The 21,560-nt window shown below is 44.8% G+C and overlaps 9 protein-coding genes and 1 pseudogene across 10 annotated transcripts; 5 read left to right on the top strand and 5 right to left on the bottom strand.

The window, feature by feature from the left end:
* Positions 1 to 346: 346 nt before the first annotated feature.
* On the bottom strand, positions 347 to 5,913 carry LOC135348299 (uncharacterized). Its single transcript, XM_064546480.1, has 13 exons — positions 5,701 to 5,913; positions 5,428 to 5,589; positions 4,448 to 4,561; positions 4,082 to 4,174; positions 3,881 to 3,991; positions 3,683 to 3,751; positions 3,222 to 3,397; positions 3,090 to 3,159; positions 2,199 to 3,038; positions 1,581 to 1,721; positions 1,232 to 1,475; positions 700 to 940; positions 347 to 549 (listed from the first exon to the last, which is right to left on the bottom strand). The coding sequence occupies exons 1-13, from the start codon at positions 5,818 to 5,820 to the stop codon at positions 462 to 464; spliced, it is 2,469 nt and encodes an 822-aa protein (XP_064402550.1). The 5' UTR covers positions 5,821 to 5,913; the 3' UTR covers positions 347 to 461.
* A 41-nt stretch (positions 5,914 to 5,954) lies between these two features.
* On the top strand, positions 5,955 to 7,165 carry LOC135348304 (radial spoke head protein 9 homolog). The gene is made up of 5 exons (XM_064546486.1): positions 5,955 to 6,225; positions 6,271 to 6,566; positions 6,636 to 6,715; positions 6,767 to 6,821; positions 6,866 to 7,165. Exons 1-5 carry the CDS (start codon positions 5,966 to 5,968, stop codon positions 7,024 to 7,026), a joined length of 852 nt encoding a protein of 283 aa, XP_064402556.1. The 5' UTR covers positions 5,955 to 5,965; the 3' UTR covers positions 7,027 to 7,165.
* Positions 7,085 to 9,084, bottom strand: LOC135348301 (damage-control phosphatase ARMT1-like). Its single transcript, XM_064546483.1, has 5 exons — positions 8,949 to 9,084; positions 8,745 to 8,850; positions 8,403 to 8,638; positions 8,088 to 8,259; positions 7,085 to 7,925 (listed from the first exon to the last, which is right to left on the bottom strand). Exons 1-5 carry the CDS (start codon positions 9,017 to 9,019, stop codon positions 7,158 to 7,160), a joined length of 1,353 nt encoding a protein of 450 aa, XP_064402553.1. The 5' UTR covers positions 9,020 to 9,084; the 3' UTR covers positions 7,085 to 7,157.
* Positions 9,085 to 9,140: 56 nt separating this feature from the next.
* On the top strand, positions 9,141 to 10,214 carry LOC135348311 (N-alpha-acetyltransferase 80-like). 2 transcript variants are annotated; one of them, XM_064546492.1, is made up of 4 exons: positions 9,141 to 9,272; positions 9,380 to 9,513; positions 9,673 to 9,875; positions 10,020 to 10,214. In XM_064546492.1, the coding sequence occupies exons 1-4, from the start codon at positions 9,175 to 9,177 to the stop codon at positions 10,212 to 10,214; spliced, it is 630 nt and encodes a 209-aa protein (XP_064402562.1). In that variant the 5' UTR covers positions 9,141 to 9,174. The 2 variants fall into 2 exon arrangements, with proteins under 2 accessions (XP_064402562.1, XP_064402564.1); XM_064546494.1 differs by having other exon boundaries at positions 9,673 to 9,972; positions 10,020 to 10,160.
* Positions 10,215 to 10,260: 46 nt separating this feature from the next.
* LOC135348312 (mediator of RNA polymerase II transcription subunit 6-like) lies at positions 10,261 to 11,328 on the bottom strand (annotated as a pseudogene).
* A 348-nt stretch (positions 11,329 to 11,676) lies between these two features.
* On the top strand, positions 11,677 to 13,340 carry LOC135348307 (leukocyte surface antigen CD53-like). Its single transcript, XM_064546489.1, has 7 exons — positions 11,677 to 11,896; positions 12,254 to 12,445; positions 12,507 to 12,584; positions 12,635 to 12,727; positions 12,782 to 12,919; positions 12,978 to 13,061; positions 13,128 to 13,340. Exons 1-7 carry the CDS (start codon positions 11,825 to 11,827, stop codon positions 13,194 to 13,196), a joined length of 726 nt encoding a protein of 241 aa, XP_064402559.1. The 5' UTR covers positions 11,677 to 11,824; the 3' UTR covers positions 13,197 to 13,340.
* A 637-nt stretch (positions 13,341 to 13,977) lies between these two features.
* On the bottom strand, positions 13,978 to 15,577 carry LOC135348313 (mediator of RNA polymerase II transcription subunit 6-like). The gene is made up of 6 exons (XM_064546495.1): positions 14,809 to 15,577; positions 14,668 to 14,759; positions 14,539 to 14,621; positions 14,435 to 14,474; positions 14,204 to 14,385; positions 13,978 to 14,136 (listed from the first exon to the last, which is right to left on the bottom strand). Exons 1-6 carry the CDS (start codon positions 14,928 to 14,930, stop codon positions 14,047 to 14,049), a joined length of 609 nt encoding a protein of 202 aa, XP_064402565.1. The 5' UTR covers positions 14,931 to 15,577; the 3' UTR covers positions 13,978 to 14,046.
* A 111-nt stretch (positions 15,578 to 15,688) lies between these two features.
* Positions 15,689 to 17,394, top strand: LOC135348306 (CD63 antigen-like). Its single transcript, XM_064546488.1, has 7 exons — positions 15,689 to 15,831; positions 16,286 to 16,477; positions 16,540 to 16,617; positions 16,668 to 16,760; positions 16,812 to 16,949; positions 17,011 to 17,094; positions 17,152 to 17,394. The coding sequence occupies exons 1-7, from the start codon at positions 15,760 to 15,762 to the stop codon at positions 17,221 to 17,223; spliced, it is 729 nt and encodes a 242-aa protein (XP_064402558.1). The 5' UTR covers positions 15,689 to 15,759; the 3' UTR covers positions 17,224 to 17,394.
* A 1,395-nt stretch (positions 17,395 to 18,789) lies between these two features.
* On the bottom strand, positions 18,790 to 19,941 carry LOC135348315 (mediator of RNA polymerase II transcription subunit 6-like). The gene is made up of 6 exons (XM_064546497.1): positions 19,642 to 19,941; positions 19,501 to 19,592; positions 19,374 to 19,456; positions 19,273 to 19,312; positions 19,042 to 19,223; positions 18,790 to 18,974 (listed from the first exon to the last, which is right to left on the bottom strand). The coding sequence occupies exons 1-6, from the start codon at positions 19,668 to 19,670 to the stop codon at positions 18,885 to 18,887; spliced, it is 516 nt and encodes a 171-aa protein (XP_064402567.1). The 5' UTR covers positions 19,671 to 19,941; the 3' UTR covers positions 18,790 to 18,884.
* An 80-nt stretch (positions 19,942 to 20,021) lies between these two features.
* Positions 20,022 to 21,510, top strand: LOC135348305 (leukocyte surface antigen CD53-like). The gene is made up of 7 exons (XM_064546487.1): positions 20,022 to 20,156; positions 20,445 to 20,636; positions 20,693 to 20,770; positions 20,821 to 20,913; positions 20,964 to 21,104; positions 21,164 to 21,247; positions 21,305 to 21,510. Exons 1-7 carry the CDS (start codon positions 20,061 to 20,063, stop codon positions 21,368 to 21,370), a joined length of 750 nt encoding a protein of 249 aa, XP_064402557.1. The 5' UTR covers positions 20,022 to 20,060; the 3' UTR covers positions 21,371 to 21,510.
* Positions 21,511 to 21,560: the final 50 nt, after the last annotated feature.

Here is a 21,560-nt window from a genome sequence, read left to right on the forward strand (position 1 = left end):
CATGTGTGTACTATAGCCGTGTAATCTTATAGCCGGCCTGAACATCCCAACCCAATATTGTGCCCTACACTCGGTCCAGGTGAATGATCTCCAGTCTGCTGTAGTGCGCTGTCAGGGGTATCTGGAGGCGTGTCCTGCACTTGACCACACCCTCCAGGAACAGACGTCACTCTTAGAGAGGAGTAGGAGAGAGCTACAGTTGAAATGGTGAGACCACTTTACATGTATGTGATAAAAATCCTTTTAAATACTGCAGTGCCCTGATCCACAAGTACCAGGAGCTGCAGGGAGCTCTCACTTGACACACACAAGAACATCGATTCTTTTCATTTAATATAGACATTCATTGATCGCACATTATCAATTATATATACAACATTTAAACATGATATAAAACTTGTGAAGAATTAATAATAATAATTGTCAATTAAAATTTCTAACAAGGATCACAAACAGTTAGTCTATAGTTGAGTGTCTCTATTATCTCCACACTCGGGCACAAACGCCAGCGCCACGTACTTCTGCTGTATGAACAAAGCTCTCACATCCCTACAAGTGTGTGGGTGGGTGTGCATGTGTGCGTGTGTGTGTGGGGTGGTGGTGGTGTGGGTGTGTGTGGGTATCGTGTGAGTAGTGAGTGATCTACACTAAATAACATGAGCAATGAACATGTGTTTAGACTGCCTCTAGTGGACTCACTTCTTAGAGTTGTGAGATGGTCTCTTGATGTCCTCAGTGAAGAGACCGTCTCCTAAAGTAGCCTCGTAGTAACTGTTAGACTTATTGTTGCCCTGAGATACCATAAAGTCGACGGTGGGGCGATCCCACTTGTCCAGGTTGAGTGAGCGGACCTTAGAGACATGCACTCCGAGACCACGGTGAACACCAGAGCACTTTATACACAAGACTATACCAAGGTTCACACTCGCCCACTCAACTTCTGCAGAGAAAAAAATAACAAAAACCAATAATTAGCTTTCAGAAAATCAATCCAAGGAATTCGGCTATATAATCCATGGTGTGGCCAGAGTGGCAAATACTTTTATCTCTCAAATATAAACTTTCATGACACCATTTGAAAGATATCTTTCAAGCTTTCAGTCATAAAATCATTCAATGGAATTCAAGTTATGGCAGCTGAAAGAGTCCCCTTAACTAATTGATTAAACGGGAGGAGAACATAATTATTTCAACAATCCTAAACAAACCACACAGTCATACACCTCCTTACCGATGGTACTAGAGCAATCTGCACAATCCTTGTTCCCTTGTATCTTACGTATCTCCTTCATGGCGTGTGGGACCAAATCCATAGTGTCGACACTGTTGGTAGAGTTGATGAGGTCAGAACGAGACGGTCGATGATCTGTTCTTTTGAGAGCCTCTTCTGTTGTCTCCTGTAGAGCACTCACCCACATGTTCATTTGTTGTTCATTGAGTGACTGGAACAAGTGCTCTGTGGTTGGGGAGATCACCTGCAGGAGACAGAACATTTCTTTCACACACTATAAACATTTAAACACAGAAGGCATCGTCAAAAGGAAACTACTAACAAACAAATAAACCAAACGTTTACTAACCCTGAAGCAGTAGTTCCTGTCAATGAAGTCAGGTTTGCAGGCTCTTGTGTTGCATAACATCAGGTTCTCTAGTTTACGAGGTTGTGGTAGACTCTGTTCTTGTATCATGAGTTCACCACGATCCTTGTCCACCACGCAATACTGGAGGGGGGGGGGGGGGGGGGCAGGCATGACAACAAATAGACTCTAGGAATGTTCTCTATATCCAAGGAGCCCTTATTAGCAGCTATTGTATATTATTACAGACAATTAAAAGGTATGTTGACACTCATTAAATAAGCCATTCAAGAACCACTTTATAGGGAGTTGCAATTAGCCATTAACAGTCACACACTCATTACTGGACCTACATAGTGAGTGTGTGTGTACTAGGCACACTCTACTGACAGTACACACACACACTATGTAGGTCCATACACACTCACTGTGCAGGTCCAGGCCACACACACAACACACATACTCCCTATGCAGGTCCAGGCAGTACACACACACACAACACACATACTCCCTATGCAGGTCCAGGCAGTACACACACACACAACACACATACTCCCCAGGCAGTACACACACACACACACACTCACTATGTAGGTCCAGGCAGTACACACACACACTCACTATGTAGGTCCAGGCATAGATGTTGTTAGGCAGTTTCATCCTCAGCCACAGATAGCCACACCTGGTCCAGGCCTTTGGTAGAGGGAGTACCATCTTCTGAAGGTTGTAACTCATCGCTTGCTTCTCCTTACGATCTTTTATTAGCGGGCCCGACACTTTATGGGAGGGGTCACGATCACGTCTTAGTAGATGTCCCCTTTCAAACAGATCCTCGTGACCATTGCCAGTCGGTGGAGGGGAAAGAGATGCCTCCTTGAGCACTGGAAACTCTTGTCCCAGCTTCTCAGGCTGACTAGCTGATGGCTTCAGTTTAGTAATCATATCCTTTCCTTTACGACGCCCTATACGAAACAGTCCCGAGCTTTTGCTCTTTCGTGGCATGATTGGACTTTGACCCTCGGGTGGTGTGCTAGAGGATGATCGATCTTCATCCCCTGATGGTGGATCATCAGCGAGGTTCTCTGCTGAGTTCTGACTTTTCTTACGCCTCTTGATGAGACGTCCCCTCACAGCTTGGAATAGTGAGGGACTGCCAGAGCTTACTGAATGACTGGTAGATCTCTGTATCACTTGCTCCATTAGATCAGCAGCATTTCGTATCTCAATGGAGTCCAGAATGCTGTAATCCTCGTCTAGAATCTCACATGAACTGCCAAGATCCGCTTCAGAGCTTTTGAGTAGAACATCCTCGGGGTCAACTAGGGGGGAGCTTTGTGTGCGACCGAGAGGGCGTTTCTCTGGTTTCTTGATGGGCGTGACAGGATGACCGTTGTGGGGTGGTGGTTTGCTCTCAGAGAACTTTCGTAGAGGACTACCGGAGGGGTCAGCCTCGATCGGGGCCTATGGGGAGGATTGATTGATACAGGTACAGTGCATGGTGGGGGGTCTTACCGATATCACAATGGACTTCATTTCTTTTTTGCTTGGATTGGATGGGAATTTCCTCAATTTGTGTGGCTTGCTGTACAAATGAAAGCAATATACATTACTCATTAGCCTGTGATATGATAGGGGCAGGCTTACGTGTTTCCCTCTGGGAGTGGTATTAGTCCCACATTGAGTTGAAACTCTGCCATGATGTGACGTTGAACACTGTGATGCAGTTTGGACCAGAGAGAGAGCTCTTCTTCGTAAAACCTCTGCCAGTCTTTGCTCTGAGTGAAGAAGTCGTTCACTTCTGGTTCCAGATTACGAAGCATCTACAGACCAGAGGATCACAGTCACTGACCACAAACCACAATATTGGCCCCAACGCAGACCACAGACACATGTCAGAATGACCTTGTTAGCAGTGAAGCCCCCCACCAACACACAAGGCTGAGCCTAAATAGAGCCCCAGTAGCTGCTCACACTGTTGTAAACTATGGCTCCCCAAAACTGGACCCCTAACACAATTAGTACGTACAGGTATATGCAAACAAAAATAATTTGGCAAGTTATGTGCATGCAACTGAATAACTGAATAACTGAATAAGAGTGCTCACGGTGGCTGCATTCGTGTGATAGGCAAACAGGCTGAACACATGTTCCATGAACCGTCTCACAAACACCATCTGTATAATGAAACACGATCATACACACACACACACACACACAGAGGCAAGCAGGCAGGCAGGCAGTGTGTACATCATGGTGTCCACACACACACACACAGGCAGTGTGTGCATATGGCGTCCACTTACTATGTCCTTGGTGTGCGCTTGTCTGAGTAGAGTGAGGTACTTGGACAAAATAAGTCGGTACGTCTTCTCAGCATTATAGCAACTCTCAGTAATGGCTGCAAATGTTGTTTTCTGCAAGGAAAGAGCCATACACATGTTAGTTCCTTACACTTCCTATGGAAGCCACACGGGCACACAACGCAATAGAAGACCTCCACTTACATCGGGAAGCCTGGACATATGTCGACAAGAGCAGAGCTTCTCTGCAGCCGTGCGATACTCTTCACGATAATGGAGCAACTCTTCATACAGTTTCTGAGTGACGTATAATATGTAGCCATCAACACTTTATCACACACATCAAGCAGTGTACACACACACACTGTTAAAAGCTTTCAATAAGGATGAAAACAACTTTGCTGGTGTCCTTGCCACCTATTATATATGATGCTGGGGCACACCCTTGGAGTACCTAACAGGCTGTGAGTGGTGCCTGAGAGTGATTAATTAGAGACAGTGGCAACAACTTGGCACACTAGCTAACACCCCCTCAACAGTATCACTCAACCCACCCACCCACACACACACCTTGAGGTTGCAGAAGGTGGCAGCTAGTTCTCTGATGGGGCCAATGCTGAGCATCTGAGTCTGCCCCAGGAATACTTCATGGTAGCACCACAAGTTAGTCAGACTCTCACAGATCTGTGTGTGTACATGTGTGATGGCAATATAAGGAATTGTGTTTATTACAGGCTAGAGGGAATGAATACAGATGGTCTGTACTTGTCTATAAATGGAAAGGTGGCGTGTTTACTGGTGGTGTTAGGCAACTTGTCTGTTTGATAACTAGGAGATGGTGTTGGGATAGGAGGGGGGGATTTTATTAGATCCACTGGAGATTTATAAAGCACACAAAGAATATTGTTGTGTTGGTTGGTATACAAACATGCTTGTCAGCTACTGTTGTGATGACAAAATCAATGATCTGGTAACTAAAGTTGTTGCTGAGCTACTGACAACACTCAACGCTTGGAATGTCAAGCAATGCTTTCAATTGAACTACTACAAGAGAGTTCACCTTTCAATTTATTCAAGCAGCTTACATATCACCTTTATCAACTCACTGAAACAGACAGGGGCCATGAATATCCATACTCGTTACTATAATATAATTATTGTCAGGAGGTTTTTCCGTGTATATACTGCGAAACTATGACTAACAAAACTCTCAGCTAATACGGAGCAAGAGAGCGAATGCTAAGCCATCACAGGTCACATGAGATGCACTACATCAACACAACACCAACACAAGCTGAGGGAACAGGACACCTGATCCATTGCTTGCTTAGTTACACAGTACTCTATTGTGATCCCTCGACAATAACTCAAATTTCCATTTCTCCTATAGACATAATAGCGCAGATACTTGGCAACGTCCTCTCAGCCATAAACAAACAACAAATGCTACAGACTTCCTACATTAAAGAAGTTCTGCACCCCATGCACATTAAAGTAAATAACGGGGGTCGTCGTTATATTGAAAGCATGCCTGATAACCATCTGCATACCTTCTGCATGGGGCCAGACACCGACTGTCCTAGGCTGTTGTTGCACAGTCCACCGATGCTCTGTACACAGGACACCATCTTAGAAGCAGACTTGTAGTGTTCCACTCCGCTCTCATGAAATCGCTGGCACGTATCTGACAGACTAGTGAAAGCATTGGCAAGCTGCAGAGAGAGAGAGAGAGAGAGAGAGGGGAATCTATGAGCAACTGTCCTTTCATGCACACACACACACACAGACAGAGAGTACTAGAGCCATGCAGCATAGCTAGCTACCTTCTCTGTCCTCAGGGCCCAGTGAGACAGGCTTTGTCTGAAGTTGGGACCATCTTGAAAGCTCGCATTGTAGGCTGGAAAGTCCTTGAGATGGCGCAGCTCGGTAGGTACCTCCATCATCTTGTCAAGTGGCTCTATAGATCAGCTATAACAGCTCAACTTCTCTACGTACCTAGCTTGAATCTTGTGCGAATTACACACTAATCTGCAAAAAGGGGGCGGGGATTGTTAAGTATAGTTCCTGTGTAAAAGTCAATTAATTTCCATGGTAACAAGTTGTTGTTTACTAGCCCAAGAAATGGATTCTGAAAGTGTGTTTGTGAACTTGGACTACCTCGGTAGCAGTGGAGTGGTGCTCAGCGTGGAGCAGAAGGCATCGCTACAGTCCTCACTCCTGCTACTCAAGAGAGAGCACAAGTTTCGTCGAGTCAAGCTTTGGGGTGTAGTACGAGGAATAGGAAACGACTACTTTATTGCTCAGGGAGTAGGCAAGGACGAGCTCAAGGACAGGAAGGCCCTCTACAGGTGAGCACACTTCATGCCAAGAGCTTAGACTATCTCTCCTTACAGCCAGGATTGTATCCTGTGGTCGCTACTACCGCACGCTGACCAAGGCCTCAAACATAAGTCCTCCCTCATGCGTGGACGATTCACAGGAGACCCTTCCTTCGAGTATGAGACAACAGTGACTCACAGAGTCGGAGAGGGGGACGCAGCCGAGGAGCAGAGCACACAGATAGAGCTCAAGGAAGAGGATCGATTAGCAGCTGTTGTGTCGCGTATAGATGAGGAAGTAGCACTGGTACCCAGAGGGGCCTACATACGAACACCTCTAGGAGAGGTCATTCTCAACAACTCTTTTCAAGGTAAGTGCGTGTGTGTGTGTGTGTGTGTGTGTGTGTGGTTTATGTCTATATCTATCCTCCACTGTGTAGGACTATCGCTGGCTGATGCTAAGAGGCTCAACTATTACATGCATTTCAAGAGGTCCAGTGGGGTGGAAGAGGAGATGAAAGTAAGTCTAGACACACACCAAAACCTTTAATAACCTCCTCCTTTTCCACAGAGTATCAACCAGTCTGTTGATTTCCTGGAGACCATTGACAAGGACATACCCAAAGGTTGGTCACCATGTACTTACACCATTGATCATGCATCGGTACAGGCTGCTGGAGCCTTGTGACTGCCAATGGAGGCTCTGCTGTGATCTTGCGTAGTCTACTGTGGCCTGGAATGATGGGGTTCACTATACCATGCTCAAGAACCTTCGGCCACTTCTACTGTGGCATTGGAGAGAGGAATCCAGACCTTCTGTTTATGCTATAGAGACTCTGTACTAGCACACACTATTGTACCCCCTTATGTTATTTATGCTGATTGACTCTCAGATTATTATTAATTAATTGAAAAATGTAATTCAGATACTACAAGCAAAACGTGATTCCATAAAAATTAAGTTACTGAGTCTGTGCTACTTGTAGCACGGCATATTGTCCAGTAGTCATCCAGTCCTTGCTCTGTTTGGCTGCATTAGCTGCAACCCCTGCTCCCAGCCCGGTCACTAGGTCTGCCTTGAGGGTGCGGAGTGCACATAGGTTGGTCGGCTGGAATCCACCCAAAGCAGTACTGAAGTCTTGTGTGTAGAGCCAGTTCCTGTCAGCGAGTAACTTGCGATAGTTGAGATCTCCTTTAAAGAACACGAGATCGGACTTGGACAGATTGTTATAAAGGTCCGGGGCTATGGTTGCCATTGCAGCATACTCGTAGGAAGTGGTCCAGAAGCTGTGATCGAGGACAATAAATGACCCCTCTTCCACCCGGCCCCTCCATTTGTGTCCCAGGGCAGAGCAGGCTTCATGAGTGGAGGCAGTCAGAGTGTCTAGTGTCCAGTGGAAGTCTTTGATCATCACATCAGATACAAACCAAGGAAGCTGCTTACAATGGAAGTGAACAACATCAGCCAATCCAACACTCAAAAGCCAATCAGCAAAGCACAGGTCTGTAAATATCTCAAAGCCAGCATTATCGACAACAAAATCAACTCTTCGTGGCTGTCCCTTGATCTTTGGTTGTCTTATTAACTGTAGGAGGTCCCAGAGGGCAGGAGTGTGGTCAGCCAGTAGATTAGTACGACCTTGTTGAGCAGTGTCAGCATTCACAGAGCTGTCATAGTTATCCATTGTAGCCACCATGGAGAGATCCATCTTATTACCCCACAGGCACAACTGAGGGAGGGAGAGGAGAACAATGGGTAATCAATGGGTGGCATATAAATACTTTTACTAATCTGTAGATAATAAATTAGTGCTTCTGTGAATATTGCTTGTGTGTGAATACTGCAGCTACAGAGCCATGCATGGCTTGTGTGTGGTAAATGGTTTGCTTACCAGTACCAGATGTTCAAAGTCGACTCTGAGGCTTTGCTCTGAGGCTTGTTCCAGATGAGGCTCTGAGGTCAGCCGCAGCACACGAGAAGCTTGCTCTGTTATCTGCTGGAGGGAGTTATGGAATGAGGCCTCCTTGCGACTCTGAAATGGGTCAAAATCCTTCATGAGGGAACTGCAAGAAAGGTCAGAGAAGGTGGCTATAATTATCAGCAAAAATTACCTTTATCATGATAATAATGTACTAATTGTACAACCAACTGTACAATACATACACACCAATCAACACACCAACTGTTACTGCACTGATAGACAGACCTCTTTTGGAAGGCCTCTATTATCTTGCGGTACATGTAGCACTCTGCAAACAGCCAGGACACAGTGAACCACAGTGGTTCCTGTCCTTGCAAGGTCTCCTTGTAGCGAGAGAACACTCCCCTCCACTGCTCCACATCACAGCCTTCTTCCACTCCCGTCATCTCTTTGTTGGTCAGTAACTCGTAGCGTAGCTGGGAGAGACGACTCAGTACGCCTTTCACATCTTCTGTCCCAGCCTGTAAGGATGGGTATAGAGGTGTGTAATTTTTTTTTAACCATGCGGGGCTGGGGAGTTTCATCAGCTAGATTAAATGTCCTCACTCATAGACTATAACACTGTACCTCGCCATGTTGTTTTTGGACAGTAGCCTCCTCTCTGTTAACTGTGTCTATGACTTGAGTGATGATTTTGGGCATACGATCTTTCAATGTCACATATGCAAACGTCCTGTGTACACGGGGCCGGGGAGGAGGATACGATGGATAAGGTACGTGTGTGTGTGTGTGTGTGTGTGTGTGTGTGTGTGTGTGTGTGTGAGTCCTCACCCCTCAAACTGTGCTGACATTCTCTTGGCCACAGGATAGCCCTCAGTCATAGTCAACTCCTCAGCAGACATTCTATCTCTTGCTGCTTGATTAGAAAAGTGGACCCTTGTTGTGGGAAAACCCCTCACTGAGGGGCGCTGCTAAATCCCCTGAGAGTAACAAGAAGGGAAAACCCCACAGTGAGGGAGGGGGCGTTACTACACCACCCAGAATAAGAAGAAGTGAGATGGACTATGAGACAGTTGTGCTACACACACGGAGAGAGCTACTGGAGGAGACGGCTACTCTGCTCAATAGAGAATGGCCCAGATCAATGGCGGCTAGGTAAGAGGGGTGTTTCATTTCAACTGGTATGGTAGACATCATTTTATATATCAAAAATTATTCTTAATACATTTTTGTAATATAATAGTCGTGTCCCACTCATACAGGGTGGCGTCTCTTGAGGGAGGCGTTGATGAGCTGCCATGTTCACTGGTCCTACTGAATAGTGGTGGGGCCGTGGTGGGTCATGCCAGACTATTGCCAGTAGCTGGGGCAACCAACGCTGCACTCATTGAATCAGGTACTAGCAATACAACATGTGCAAAATTTACTGTATGAACAAGTTATTTTATTTTTCATAAGTTATCACTTTTCAGGGTGTTTCAGTATAAAGGTGTACCTAAGTTTTAATACATAATTTCCAAACACTAATAATTCAAGGAACACTGTCCCCCTCCAGTGGTTGTGTGTCAGGAGTGCCGTGGGTGTGGTCTGGGTCGACGGCTAATGGAGGAATCAGAGACGTACTGTGTGAGAGTGGGCTACAACGCAATGCATCTATCCACTCATGACCAACAGGGATTCTACCATCATCTTGGTTACCAGGACGGCCCGTCTGTGAATGGGCGGAGGAAGTGTGTCACTAATCTCACAGAAAACCAGGTACAGTATATTGTTATCAAAAAATGTCGTCTGAATTTTGAACCTAGCCGGCGGCCCCAAGGTGTGTGTGTGCGTGTGCTGTCACTAGCCATATATGGTAATTGTTTGATGTTGTGACAACTGTACGCTGATAAATCACTACAGACACAGTCACTGTTAGGTGGTGCTGCGGCAGTGGACTCCACGCAACCAGAAACTGATTTCAGGCCACCCCCTGTGGACCCAGTAGCCCCTCCTCCTCCTACAGGCCCAGCACCTCCCCCGCCACCACCTCCAAAACTGGTGGACAGAACAGTGCCTAGTCAGATAGTTAATTGGATGGTCAAACAATTAGCATAAAATCAACTTATTTCATCTTTGTATTGTAAATGGAAAACGAACATGATTTGACAAAGCAGAATGTAAGACACTATAAAGAGTTTGTGGAAGAGTTATTCAAGCTAATCTGTTTCTCTTAGCGTCTGGTGGTTGGTCGAGAGCTCCTTTATCCTCTTCCCTATCACTAATCTCAGGTCTACCCCCGTCCTATACATAAGAGGAATAAGCAGGTTACTAGCAAGGCCTATACACGTAGAGAGGTGGCCATCTTAACCTTCTTCCCAAAGGCCTTTGGAGGGAACTTGTGTGTGAGGTCAGTGAGTAGCCTATCCACCCTCCGACGCTGTTCCTCTGAGAGGTGTTCTGCTCCTGCCCCTTTCGTTATCTCCGAGGGTGTGTCACTGGGGAACTGCCACGAGTAGCCCTTGCTGGGATCGTAGCGAGCATATGATGTGACTGTGAGAAAAGTGTGAAGAGTGTGTAGTGTGTAGGCGGTAGTGCTTACTCTCAGTGAAGGCCTCGTGTACACAGTGGAGGGCAGACAACTACAGGAGGGAGGGAGGTGAACAGTTAGGGCCTATAATATAATTACAAAGGAGGTATCTCACCATACGAGAGTTGATGACAGACCAGAGATCAGGACACTGATAGACTACACCCCCCAGTATGTAGTAGTCGGCCAATGGAGTGACTGCATAGGTGTGTGTGTGTGTGTGTATGTGTGAAGTGTGAGAGTTACCTCGCTCAGGTGTCTGACGGTGTTGCTTCCGTACTATAAACAGTATTGGTTCCTGGACGTGAAGAAGCATGTACTCAATACCAGTCATCTTCCTACAGAGGGGGGGTTCGTTAGGTGTCACTATATAACTGGAACTCACGTGAGCTGCTCAGGGTCTGCTCTCTGCATGCATCTTGATGACCTCATTATTGCAGGTTCTATCATAGAATAGGTTGCTCCTCTGGGAGAAGTAGTCTAGTGCAGTCTGTTTACTCAGAGAGGGCATATCTCCAGATATGAATGGAACCAGTGACTGCCTAAATTATCAATTAGTGCATCTGATACATGTGCATGCTTTGCAGCAAGCTAGAAGGCTTGAAGTCATTCATGAAGTGTTCTATGCTATTGCCAAGTTGTGTATTTATTTCAAAGTTTGTGTAACTGTTTTGCAAACACCATTCATTTGTATTGCATTTACCTTGAATATGTTGTTATTTAGATTTTTTTTATTTGATCATCAACCAATTTTTAGCTTGCTACGTTGATGGTGAACAGCTTGCTCAAAAACTCAAACTTTCCGCAATCATTTTGCACAACTTAATGCCAGTTTAACCCAAATTTTAAAGTGTTTAATTGTATGTTAAACTGTCTTCTTATTACATATTTCAACTTAGATAGCTCTACTTTTATCAGAAACAAAGAAAAACTGTTCTCTATATTCATGCGGCAACTTGTAGCACTTCCTGTCTTACAACATTTGTCATTGATAGCTATTGCGCATGTGCAATCTTAGGCTCTTAGCGGAAGTCAATTCTACAGACCCTATCACTACAGTGTACTGCTGCATGCTTCTCACCTGTAATTTTGTAACTGATTACTTTTACTCTCTGATTCCAGTGTAAAATTGACCGCCATGGCTGAAGGTAAAGGATGCTCTGCCAGGGTTGTACAAATAGGGTTTGTCCTCATAAACATCTTCTTTGTGGTGAGTTGAACCTGAGTGTTACGATATTTGACAATGCACCATTGTGTTAATTTAGTGGCTATAAGATTGTTCATGGTGGCCACACAGCCGCCAGTGCTTCAAACAGATGTTCATTGCATTTGATAGTGTCCTCAATAGCTCACTGTTGTTATTACTGGCGTTAAGATAAACATTTTTCGTTTGCTTTTCACAAAGCTACAATACCTAAAGCTCCAGATGTGTGCACATGATCTGCATGTACATGTAGTGGGGGAGTTTTGTAAGGTGATACCATTCCTATGCTACTTCATGGTATAATTAAGTCTTGTCATGCTTCCAAATGCTTTTGGCTCCATAATTATGTATGCACATACACAGCTTCTTGGTGTTGGGCTGATAACTGGTGGCAGCTACCTTGTGGCCACTAATAACGTTCTACAAGTGTTTGGAGGCCCTCTGAATGCAATAGGATTGTCTGCAATCATCATCATAGTGGGCATTGTTGTGTTCTTCGTTGCTGCAATTGGTATCTTAGGAGGCTGTTTCCAACACAAGCTACTTCTGGGAATTGTGAGTCATGCTGTCTGTGTGTGTACCTGGTGAGTTATCTCCCCCCTGACCTCTCCCCCAGTATCTCGTGGTGCTGGTCCTTGTCATTGTTACAGAGCTGGGCCTTGCCATTGGTGCCATTGTCAAGAGAGGCTCACTGGTAAGTCACCATTGTCTCCTGCCTGTGCCGCATATCTCCTTCCTTTGCAGGGAGCTGCTGTTGATGAAAACATTGCAAAGATATTGGACAACTATTCCACTGACAATACCGACCGCAATGCCATTAACTTTGTTCAGAGGATTGTAAGTGCACATACTAACCTCCCCATCTCCCCATATACAACTCCTCCCCTACAGTTTGAATGCTGTGGCTGGAACAATGCCAGTGACTATGTTGTTAGAGATATTCCCATTCCTATAAGCTGTGATTGTACCGACAGCAATACCATTGATACCTGTGAACCCTTCGGCACTAATCATACCATCTGGAGCAGTGTAAGTGGATCTATCTCCTCGGCTGTTAGCTAACCCTCTCCATCATGCATGCACACAGGGATGCAAAAGTGGTGTAAGCAGTGCCTTTCGCACCTACCTAGCAGTCATCATTGCTCTGGCTATAATGGTCGCTCTAATTGAAGTAAGAATGTTCTATGACACTCATGGTACTGTACTAACCCCCTCCTCCCTCTCCTTCTCTCTGCAGTTAATAGCTGTGCTGCTAGCTATAGGCTTGTGCTGCTCAGGCAAGAAAGACAGCTACGAGACCGTCTAAATACACCCACCCACATCTTATGACTTAAACTCAGAATATTTATCAGTGACTGTCTTCCAGCACAGTAGCATGCAAACCCATTATATTATGTTTTAATATATTTTTAATTGGTCAATAAAAACATGACATGTTTAGTGAACACTCTAGCTGAAATGTCTGAGGTCATCCAATCCATATATACCCCTCAACAGTGCCTCCCCATCAGTAGTCGCTAGTGATGGGACTTTGCACGAATTAAACCCCAAATACGTAATTATAGGAACACTGTTCTCATTCAGTGGTTGTGTGTCAGGAGTGCCGTGGGTGTGGTCTAGGCCGACGACTGATGGAGGAATCAGAGACGTACTGTGTGAGAGTGGGCTAAAACACAGTAAAAACTACCCTTGGCCTCTCGGGGCTTCGCCTTTGTCCTCAGAGGTTTACTGCCATAAATTCTGATGTAGTGGACAATAACATGTATCTATCCACTCATGACAAACAAGGATTCTGCCATCACCTTGGTTACCAGGACAGCCCGTCTGTGAGTGGGCAGAGGAAGTGTGTCACTAATCTCACAGAAAACCAGGTACAGTGCATTGTTGTCTGAATATTTAATCATTACTACAGACAGTCTCCTCACAACAATAAACTGATTCTAGGCCACTCACTGTGGACCCAGTATATAGCCCTTCCCCTCCTCCGCCACCACCTCCAAAACTGGTGGACAGAACAGTGCCTAGTCATATAGTTAATTGGATGGTAAAACAATTGTAACTCAATCTTTTATCAATTTTTTGCATAATAATTATTGTGAATGGGAAATAATTATGAACATGATTTTGACAAAGTAGAATATAAATGGTAGAGTTATTCAAGCTAATTTGTTTCTCTTAGCGTCTGGTGGTTGGTCGAGAGCTCCTTTGTCCTCCTCCCTATCACTAATCTCAGGTCTACCCCCGTTCTATACATAAGAGGAATAAGCAGATTACTAGCAAGGCCTATATACGTAGATGGCTATGATATCTTACCTTCTTCCCAAAGGCCTTTGGAGGGAACTTGTGTGTGAGGTCAGTGAGTAGCCTATCCACCCTCCGACGCTGTTCCTCTGAGAAATGTTCTGCTCCTGCCCCTTTTGTTATCTCTGAGGGTGTGTCACTGGGGAACTGCCACGAGTAGCCCTTGCTGGGATCGTAGCGAGCATATGATGTGACTGTGAGGAAAGTGTGAAGAGTGTGTAGTGTGTGGGCAGTAGTGCTTACTCTCAGTGAAGGCCTCGTGTACACAGTGGAGGGCAGACAACTACAGGGAGGGGGGAGGTGAACGGTTAGGGCCTATTTTTTATATTGTAAAGGAGGTATCTCACCATACGAGAATTGATAACAGACCAGAGATCAGGACACTGATAGACCACGCCCCCCAGTATGTAGTAGTCGGCCAATGGAGTGACTGCATAGGTGTGTGTGTGTGTGAGGTGTGAGGGTGTGAGAGTTACCTCGCTCAGGTGTCTGACGGTGTTGCTTCCGTACTACAAACAGTATTGGTTCCTGGACGTGAAGAAGCATGTACTCAATACCAGTCATCTTCCTACATAGGGGGGAGGTTCATTAGGAGTCACTATATAACTGAAACTCACGTGAGCTGCTCAGGGTCTGCTCTCTGCATCTTGATGACCTCATTATTGCAGGTCCTGTCATAGAATGGGTTGCTCCTCTGGGAGAAGTAGTCTAGTGCAGTCTGCTTACTCAGAGAGGGCATACCGGCGCTATTGAACCAAGACTTCTGTAGGAGCTGACTGCTCTAGTCATTCCCAGGCGCTACAGCCATCAGAGGCTCTTCTTTGTGACTAAATTAGTGTGAACAGCTTGTGCAAAAACTCAAAGTTTAATAGCTCATTCTGAATAGTCTGTGGTTGGTGGAACTCATGGCTGCATATCTCCAGATATGAATGGAACCAGTGACTGCCTAAGTATCAATTAGTGCATCTGATACATGTGCATGCTTTGCAGCAAGCTAGAAGGCTTGAAGTCATTCATGAAGTGTTCTATGCTATATATTGCCAAGTTGTGTATTTATTTCAAAGTTTGTGTAACTGTTTTGCAAACACCATTCATTTGTTTGGCATTTACCTTGAATATGTTGTTATTTAGATCCTTTTTATTTGATCAACCAATTTTTAGCTTGCTACGTTGATGGTGAACAGCTTGCTCAAAAACTCGAACTTTCCGCAATCATTTTGCACAACTTAATGCCAGTTTAACCCAAATTTTAAAGTGTTTAATTGTATGTTAAGCTGTCTTTTTATTACATATTTCAACTTAGATGACTTTTATCAGAAACAAAGAAAAACTGTTCTCATTAATAATATTCATGCGGCAACTTGTAGCACTTCCTGTCTTACCTGTCTTACAACATTTGGGGCCTTAGGGTAGATTGATAGCTATTGCGCATGTGCAATCTTAGGCTAAGACTTAGCGGAAGTCAATTCTACAGACCCTATCACTACAGTGTACTGCTGCATGCTTCTCACCTGTAATTTTGTAACTGATTATTTTTACTCTCTGATTCCAGTGTAAAATTGACCGCCATGGCTGAAGGTAAAGGATGCTGTGCCAGGGCTGTACAAATAGGGTTTGTCCTCATAAACATCTTCTTTGTGGTGAGTTGAACCTGAGTGTTACGATATTTGACAATGCACCATTGTGTTAATTTAGTGGCTATAAGATTGTTCACAGTGGCCACACAGCCGCCAGTGCTTCATTGTGGCCAGCCGACGTGGCTTAATTGTTTAACCTTTAGGGGCTGTACTGTGTATTAAACAGATGTTCATTACATTTGATAGTGTCCTCAATAGCTCACTGCATGTTGTTGTTATTACTGGCATTAAGATAAACATTTTCTGTTTGCTTTTCACAAAGCTACAATACCTAAAGCTCCAGGTGTGTGCATATGACCTGCATGTACATGTAGTGGGGGAGTTTTGTAAGGTGATACCATTCCTAGTTCTTGAAATACCTTAACGCTACTTCCTGGTATAATTAAGTCTTGTCATGCTTCCAAGTGCTTTTGGCTGTATTGAACAAATCTCCATAATTATGTATGCACATACACAGCTTCTTGGTGTTGGGCTGATAACTGGTGGCAGCTACCTTGTGGCCACTAATAACGTTCTACAAGTGTTTGGAGGCCCTCTGAATGCAATAGGATTGTCTGCAATCATCATCATAGTGGGCATTGTTGTGTTCTTCGTTGCTGCAATTGGTATCTTAGGAGGCTGTTTCCAACACAAGCTACTTCTGGGAATTGTGAGTCATGCTGTCTGTGTGTGTACCTGGTGAGTTATCTCCCCCCCTGACCTCTCCCCCAGTATCTCGTGGTGCTGGTCCTTGTCATTGTTACAGAGCTGGGCCTTGCCATTGGTGCCATTGTCAAGAGTGGCTCACTGGTAGGTCATCATTGTCTTCTGCCTGTGCCGCATATCTCCTTCCTTTGCAGGGAGCTGCTGTTGATGAAAACATTGCAAAGATATTGGACAACTATTCCACTGACAATACCGACCGCAATGCCATTAACTTTGTTCAAAGGACTGTAAGTGCACATACTAACCTCCCCCTCTCCCATACAACTCCTCCCCTACAGTTTGAATGCTGTGGCTGGAACAATGCCAGTGACTATGTTGTTAGAGATATTTCCATTCCTATAAGCTGTGATTGTACCGACAGCAATACCATTGATATCTGTGAACCCTTCGGTACTAATCATACCATCTGGAGCATTGTAAGTGGCTATCTCTTTTCTTCCTCTGGCTGTTAGCTAACCCTCTCCACCATGCACACAGGGGTGCAAAAATGGTGTAAGCAAAGCCTTCAGAACCTACCTAGGAGTCGTCATTGCTCTGGCTATAATGATCGCTCTGATTGAAGTAAGAATATTCTATGACACTCATGGTACTGTACTAACCCCCCCTCTCTCTCTGCAGATAATAGCTGTGCTGCTAGCTATAGGCTTGTGCTGCACCTCGCGCAAAGGAAAAGACTACCAGGTTGTCTAAACACACCCACTCACGTCTTATGACTTGAACTCAGAATATTTTATCAGTTACTGTCTCCCAGTAGCATGCAAACCCTTAAACTGTTATATACAATGAATGTTTTACTAATTACAATATGTTGTTAAAATAACTATTTTTAATTAATTGATCAATGAAAACAAAAAAAATTAATCTTTAGTCCATTAATTATTGAGAACACTCTAGCTGAAATGTCTGAGGCCGTTGCTATTCTTATTGCTTCCGGTCCTGGTAGCCTAGCAATAAGCGATAGTGAGAAACAGACGATTATAAGTGAATGCCAAACAGGGCTTAATTAAATTCTGGGTGGACCAGGCTCAGAAAAATGAGGTTAGTTTGTCTTTGTGCTGTATTGGGGGAAGGCAATAATAACTGCTTCCAATCCATCCTATTGCTCTAGTGCTCCATCTTGCCACGACAAGTTTGTTAATCGTACACTCCAAGGGTTGAAATTCTCAACTGGTCAAGCTGGAAAGCCAAGTAGCACAATATATAAAAACGATGCTAAGGCTGATGGTGCTTTCCTTACTTTCTTCTCTAAGTACAAGCAAATTCATTTTGCTTATGCCTATTTTGGTGGCGGACCTCTATACATGCAGTACAGCAATGACGGTTGGTGCACCTAATTGGAGAGAGCATGCTGAGCTAATACTAATCGGTTCCACTTTTACTGGCCACAAGGCTAGAGAGATAGCCATAAGGGCACCTTGAATAAAAATCATAGCCACAACTTCCCATAAGGGCTAAAGGGTACCTTGAAAAAACGTCAAAACCACAATTAAGAGCACCTTAAAGTTACTTTTTAATTAAGGGCAATTTGGCTAAAATGGCTTCTATGTGGCAAGATTACTCTGAACAATTTGGCTTCATTAATTGACCCACCACATGCATTTTCTTGAATAGTAGTACATATAGATCTATGCTATTTTCTGTTTACATCTGATGCTCTTGTGCTATTTGTGTTATTTTACACTCCAATCCACTCCCTTAAAAAGTGCCCCCCACAGTCACTGAACTGCATGCTGCAATCTTTTAGTGACAGGTCAGTATGGAGTTGGATGATGATTTGACATACGTACTGTCCCACTCATACAGGGTGGCGGTGTCTCTTGAGGGAGGCGTTGATGAGCTACCATGGTTCACTGGTCCTACTGAATGGTGGTGGGGTCGTGGTGGGTCATGCCAGACTACTACCAGTAGCTGGGACCAACGCAGCACTCATTAAGTCAAGTAGATCTACTATCAAGAGTATACTCTTGGTACTATCAGGAGCACATAAAGAGAATGAAATAAACAGAACTTTATGTGCTCCTAGTACTATACTATCAATACAGTGTATATGTGCAAAATAATTAACCATACTAAGAGTGCAGTGCAATATGAGATTAATTACTAGCACGAGTAACAAGCAATGGCAAAACTACTAATTGCACTTGGTGTACCCTAACCCTAACCCTAACCCGGACCCAGTATATAGCCCCTCCCCCTCCCCCGCCACCACCTCCAAAACTGGTGGACAGAACAGTGCCTAGTCATTGGATGGTAAAACAATTGTAACTATCAACTTTTTTTGCATAATAATTATTGTGAATGGAAAATATGAACATGATTTTGACAAAGTAGAATATAAATGGTAGAGTTATTCAAGCTAATCTGTTTCTCTTAGCGTCTGGTGGTTGGTCGAGAGCTCCTTTGTCCTCTTCCCTTTCACTAATCTCAGGTCTACCCCCGTCCTATACATAAGAGGAATAAGCAGGTTACTAGCAAGGCCTATACACGTAGAGAGGTGGTCATCTTAACCTTCTTCTCAAAGGCCTTTGGAGGGAACTTGTGTGTGAGGTCAGTGAGTAGCCTATCCACCCTCCGACGCTGTTCCTCTGAGAGGTGTTCTGCTCCTGCCCCTTTCGTTATCTCCGAGGGTGTGTCACTGGGGAACTGCCACGAGTAGCCCTTGCTGGGATCGTAGCGAGCATATGATGTGACTGTGAGGAAAGTGTGAAGAGTGTGTAGTGTGTGGGCGGTAGTGCTTACTCTCAGTGAAGGCCTCGTGTACACAGTGGAGGGCAGACAACTACAGGGGGGGAGGTGAACGGTTAGGGCCTATTTTTTATATTGTAAAGGAGGTATCTCACCATACGAGAATTGATGACAGACCAGAGATCAGGACACTGATAGACCACGCCCCCCAGTATGTAGTAGTCGGCCAATGGAGTGACTGCATAGGTGTGTGTGTGTGTGTGTGTGAGGTATGAGGGTTACCTCGCTCAGGCGTCTGACGGTGTTGCTTCCGTACTACAAACAATATTGGTTCCTGGACGTGAAGAAGCATGTACTCAATACCAGTCATCTTCCTACATAGGGGGGAGGTTCGTTAGGTGTCACTATATAACTGAAACTCACGTGAGCTGCTCAGGGTCTGCTCTCTGCATCTTGATGACCTCATTATTGCAGGTCCTGTCATAGAATGGGTTGCTCCTCTGGGAGAAGTGTGTGTGCAGTCTGCTTACTCAGAGAGGGCATAGTCTACCGGCGCTAATGAACCAAGACGTCTGTAAGAGCTGACTGTTCGAGTCATTGCCAGGGGCTACAGCCATCAGAGGCTCTTCTTGTGAGTGTGTCAGTGAGTGTGTCAGTGGCACTTGGATGGGTATATGTACGTACGTACATGGGGTTCTTTAGTATGGTAATGATCATCAATTTGAGTTTCTTTACTCATTAGCCTTGACTCCAGGCCGATCCGTCTCCAATTGAACGCTAGGACCTAGCGTTCAATTGGAGACGGATCGGCCTGTTGCGCATGTGTATCCAGAGTGACCACCATGGCTGAAGGTAAAGGATGCGTGGGTTACCAAGGATGCGGTGCCAGGGCCAGGGTTTTACAAATAGCGTTTGTCCTCATAAACATCTTCTTTGTAGTGAGTTCAACCTGAGAGTAGTTCATGTTACGATAATTATTTGATAATGCACAATTGTAAGATTGTTCACGGTAGCCACCCGGCCCCTGAACCAGTGCTTCATGCATTGTGGCCAGCCGACGTGACTCTACTCCTAGGGACTGTGTGTTCAACAGATGCTCATTTAGTGAATCCTCAAAGGCTCACTGTTGTTGTTATCACTGGCATTAGGATAAACATTTTCCGTTCGCTTTTCACAAAGCTACAATGCCTAAAGCATTGAACATTTTCCCATAATTATGCATACAGCTTCTTGGTGTTGGGCTGATAACTGGTGGCAGCTACCTTGTGGCCACTAATAACGTTCTGCAAGTGTTTGGAGGCCCTCTGAATGCAATAGGACTGTCTGCAATCATCATCTTAGTGGGGATTATTGTGTTATTCGTTGCTGCAATTGGTATCTTAGGAGGCTGCTTCCAACACAAGCTACTTCTGGGAATTGTGAGTCATGCTGTCTGTGTGTGTACCTGGTGAGTTATCTCTCCCCCTTCACCCAGTATCTGGTGGTGCTGGTCCTTTTCATTATTACAGAGCTGGGCCTTGCCATTGGTGCCATTGTCAAGAGTGGCTCACTGGTAGGTCATCATTGTCTTCTGCCTGTGCCGCATATCTCATTCCTTTGCAGGGAGCTGCTGTTGATGAAAACATTGCAAAGATATTGGACAACTATTCCACTGACAACACCGACCGCAATGCCATTAACTTTGTTCAGAGGACTGTAAGTGCACATACTAATCTCCCCCCTCTCACACAACTCTACTTCTTCAGTTTGAATGCTGTGGCTGGAACAACTCCAATGACTATGTTGTAAGAGATATTATTTCTATTCCTATGAGCTGTGATTGTACCGACAGCAGTGCCACTGGTACCTGTGAACGCCTTGGCACTAACCGTCTCATCTGGAGCATTGTAAGTGGCTATCTCTCATCTGGCTGTTAGCTAACCCTCTCCACCATGCATACACACAGGGATGCAAAAGTGGTGTAAGCAGTGCCTTTCGCACCTACCTAGGAGTCATCATTACTCTGGCTATAATGATCGCTCTAATTGAAGTAAGAATATTGTATGACATTCATGGTACTGTACTAACCCCCTCCTTCCCTCTACAGATAATAGCTGTGCTGCTAGCTCTGGGCTTATGCTGCACCCCGTGCAACGATTACCAGGCCGTCTAAACACACCCACCCACGTCTTATGACTTGAACTCAGAATATTTATCAGTGACTGTCTCCCAGCGCAGTAGCATGCAAACCCATTATATTATGTTTTAATATATTTTTAATTGGTCAATAAAGACATGATATGTTTAGTGAACACTCTAGCTGAAATGTCTGAGGTCATCCAATCCACACCCCTCAACAGTGC

This window comes from Halichondria panicea, chromosome 15 (genome assembly GCF_963675165.1).
Source record: "Halichondria panicea chromosome 15, odHalPani1.1, whole genome shotgun sequence".
Lineage (NCBI taxonomy): Eukaryota > Metazoa > Porifera > Demospongiae > Suberitida > Halichondriidae > Halichondria > Halichondria panicea.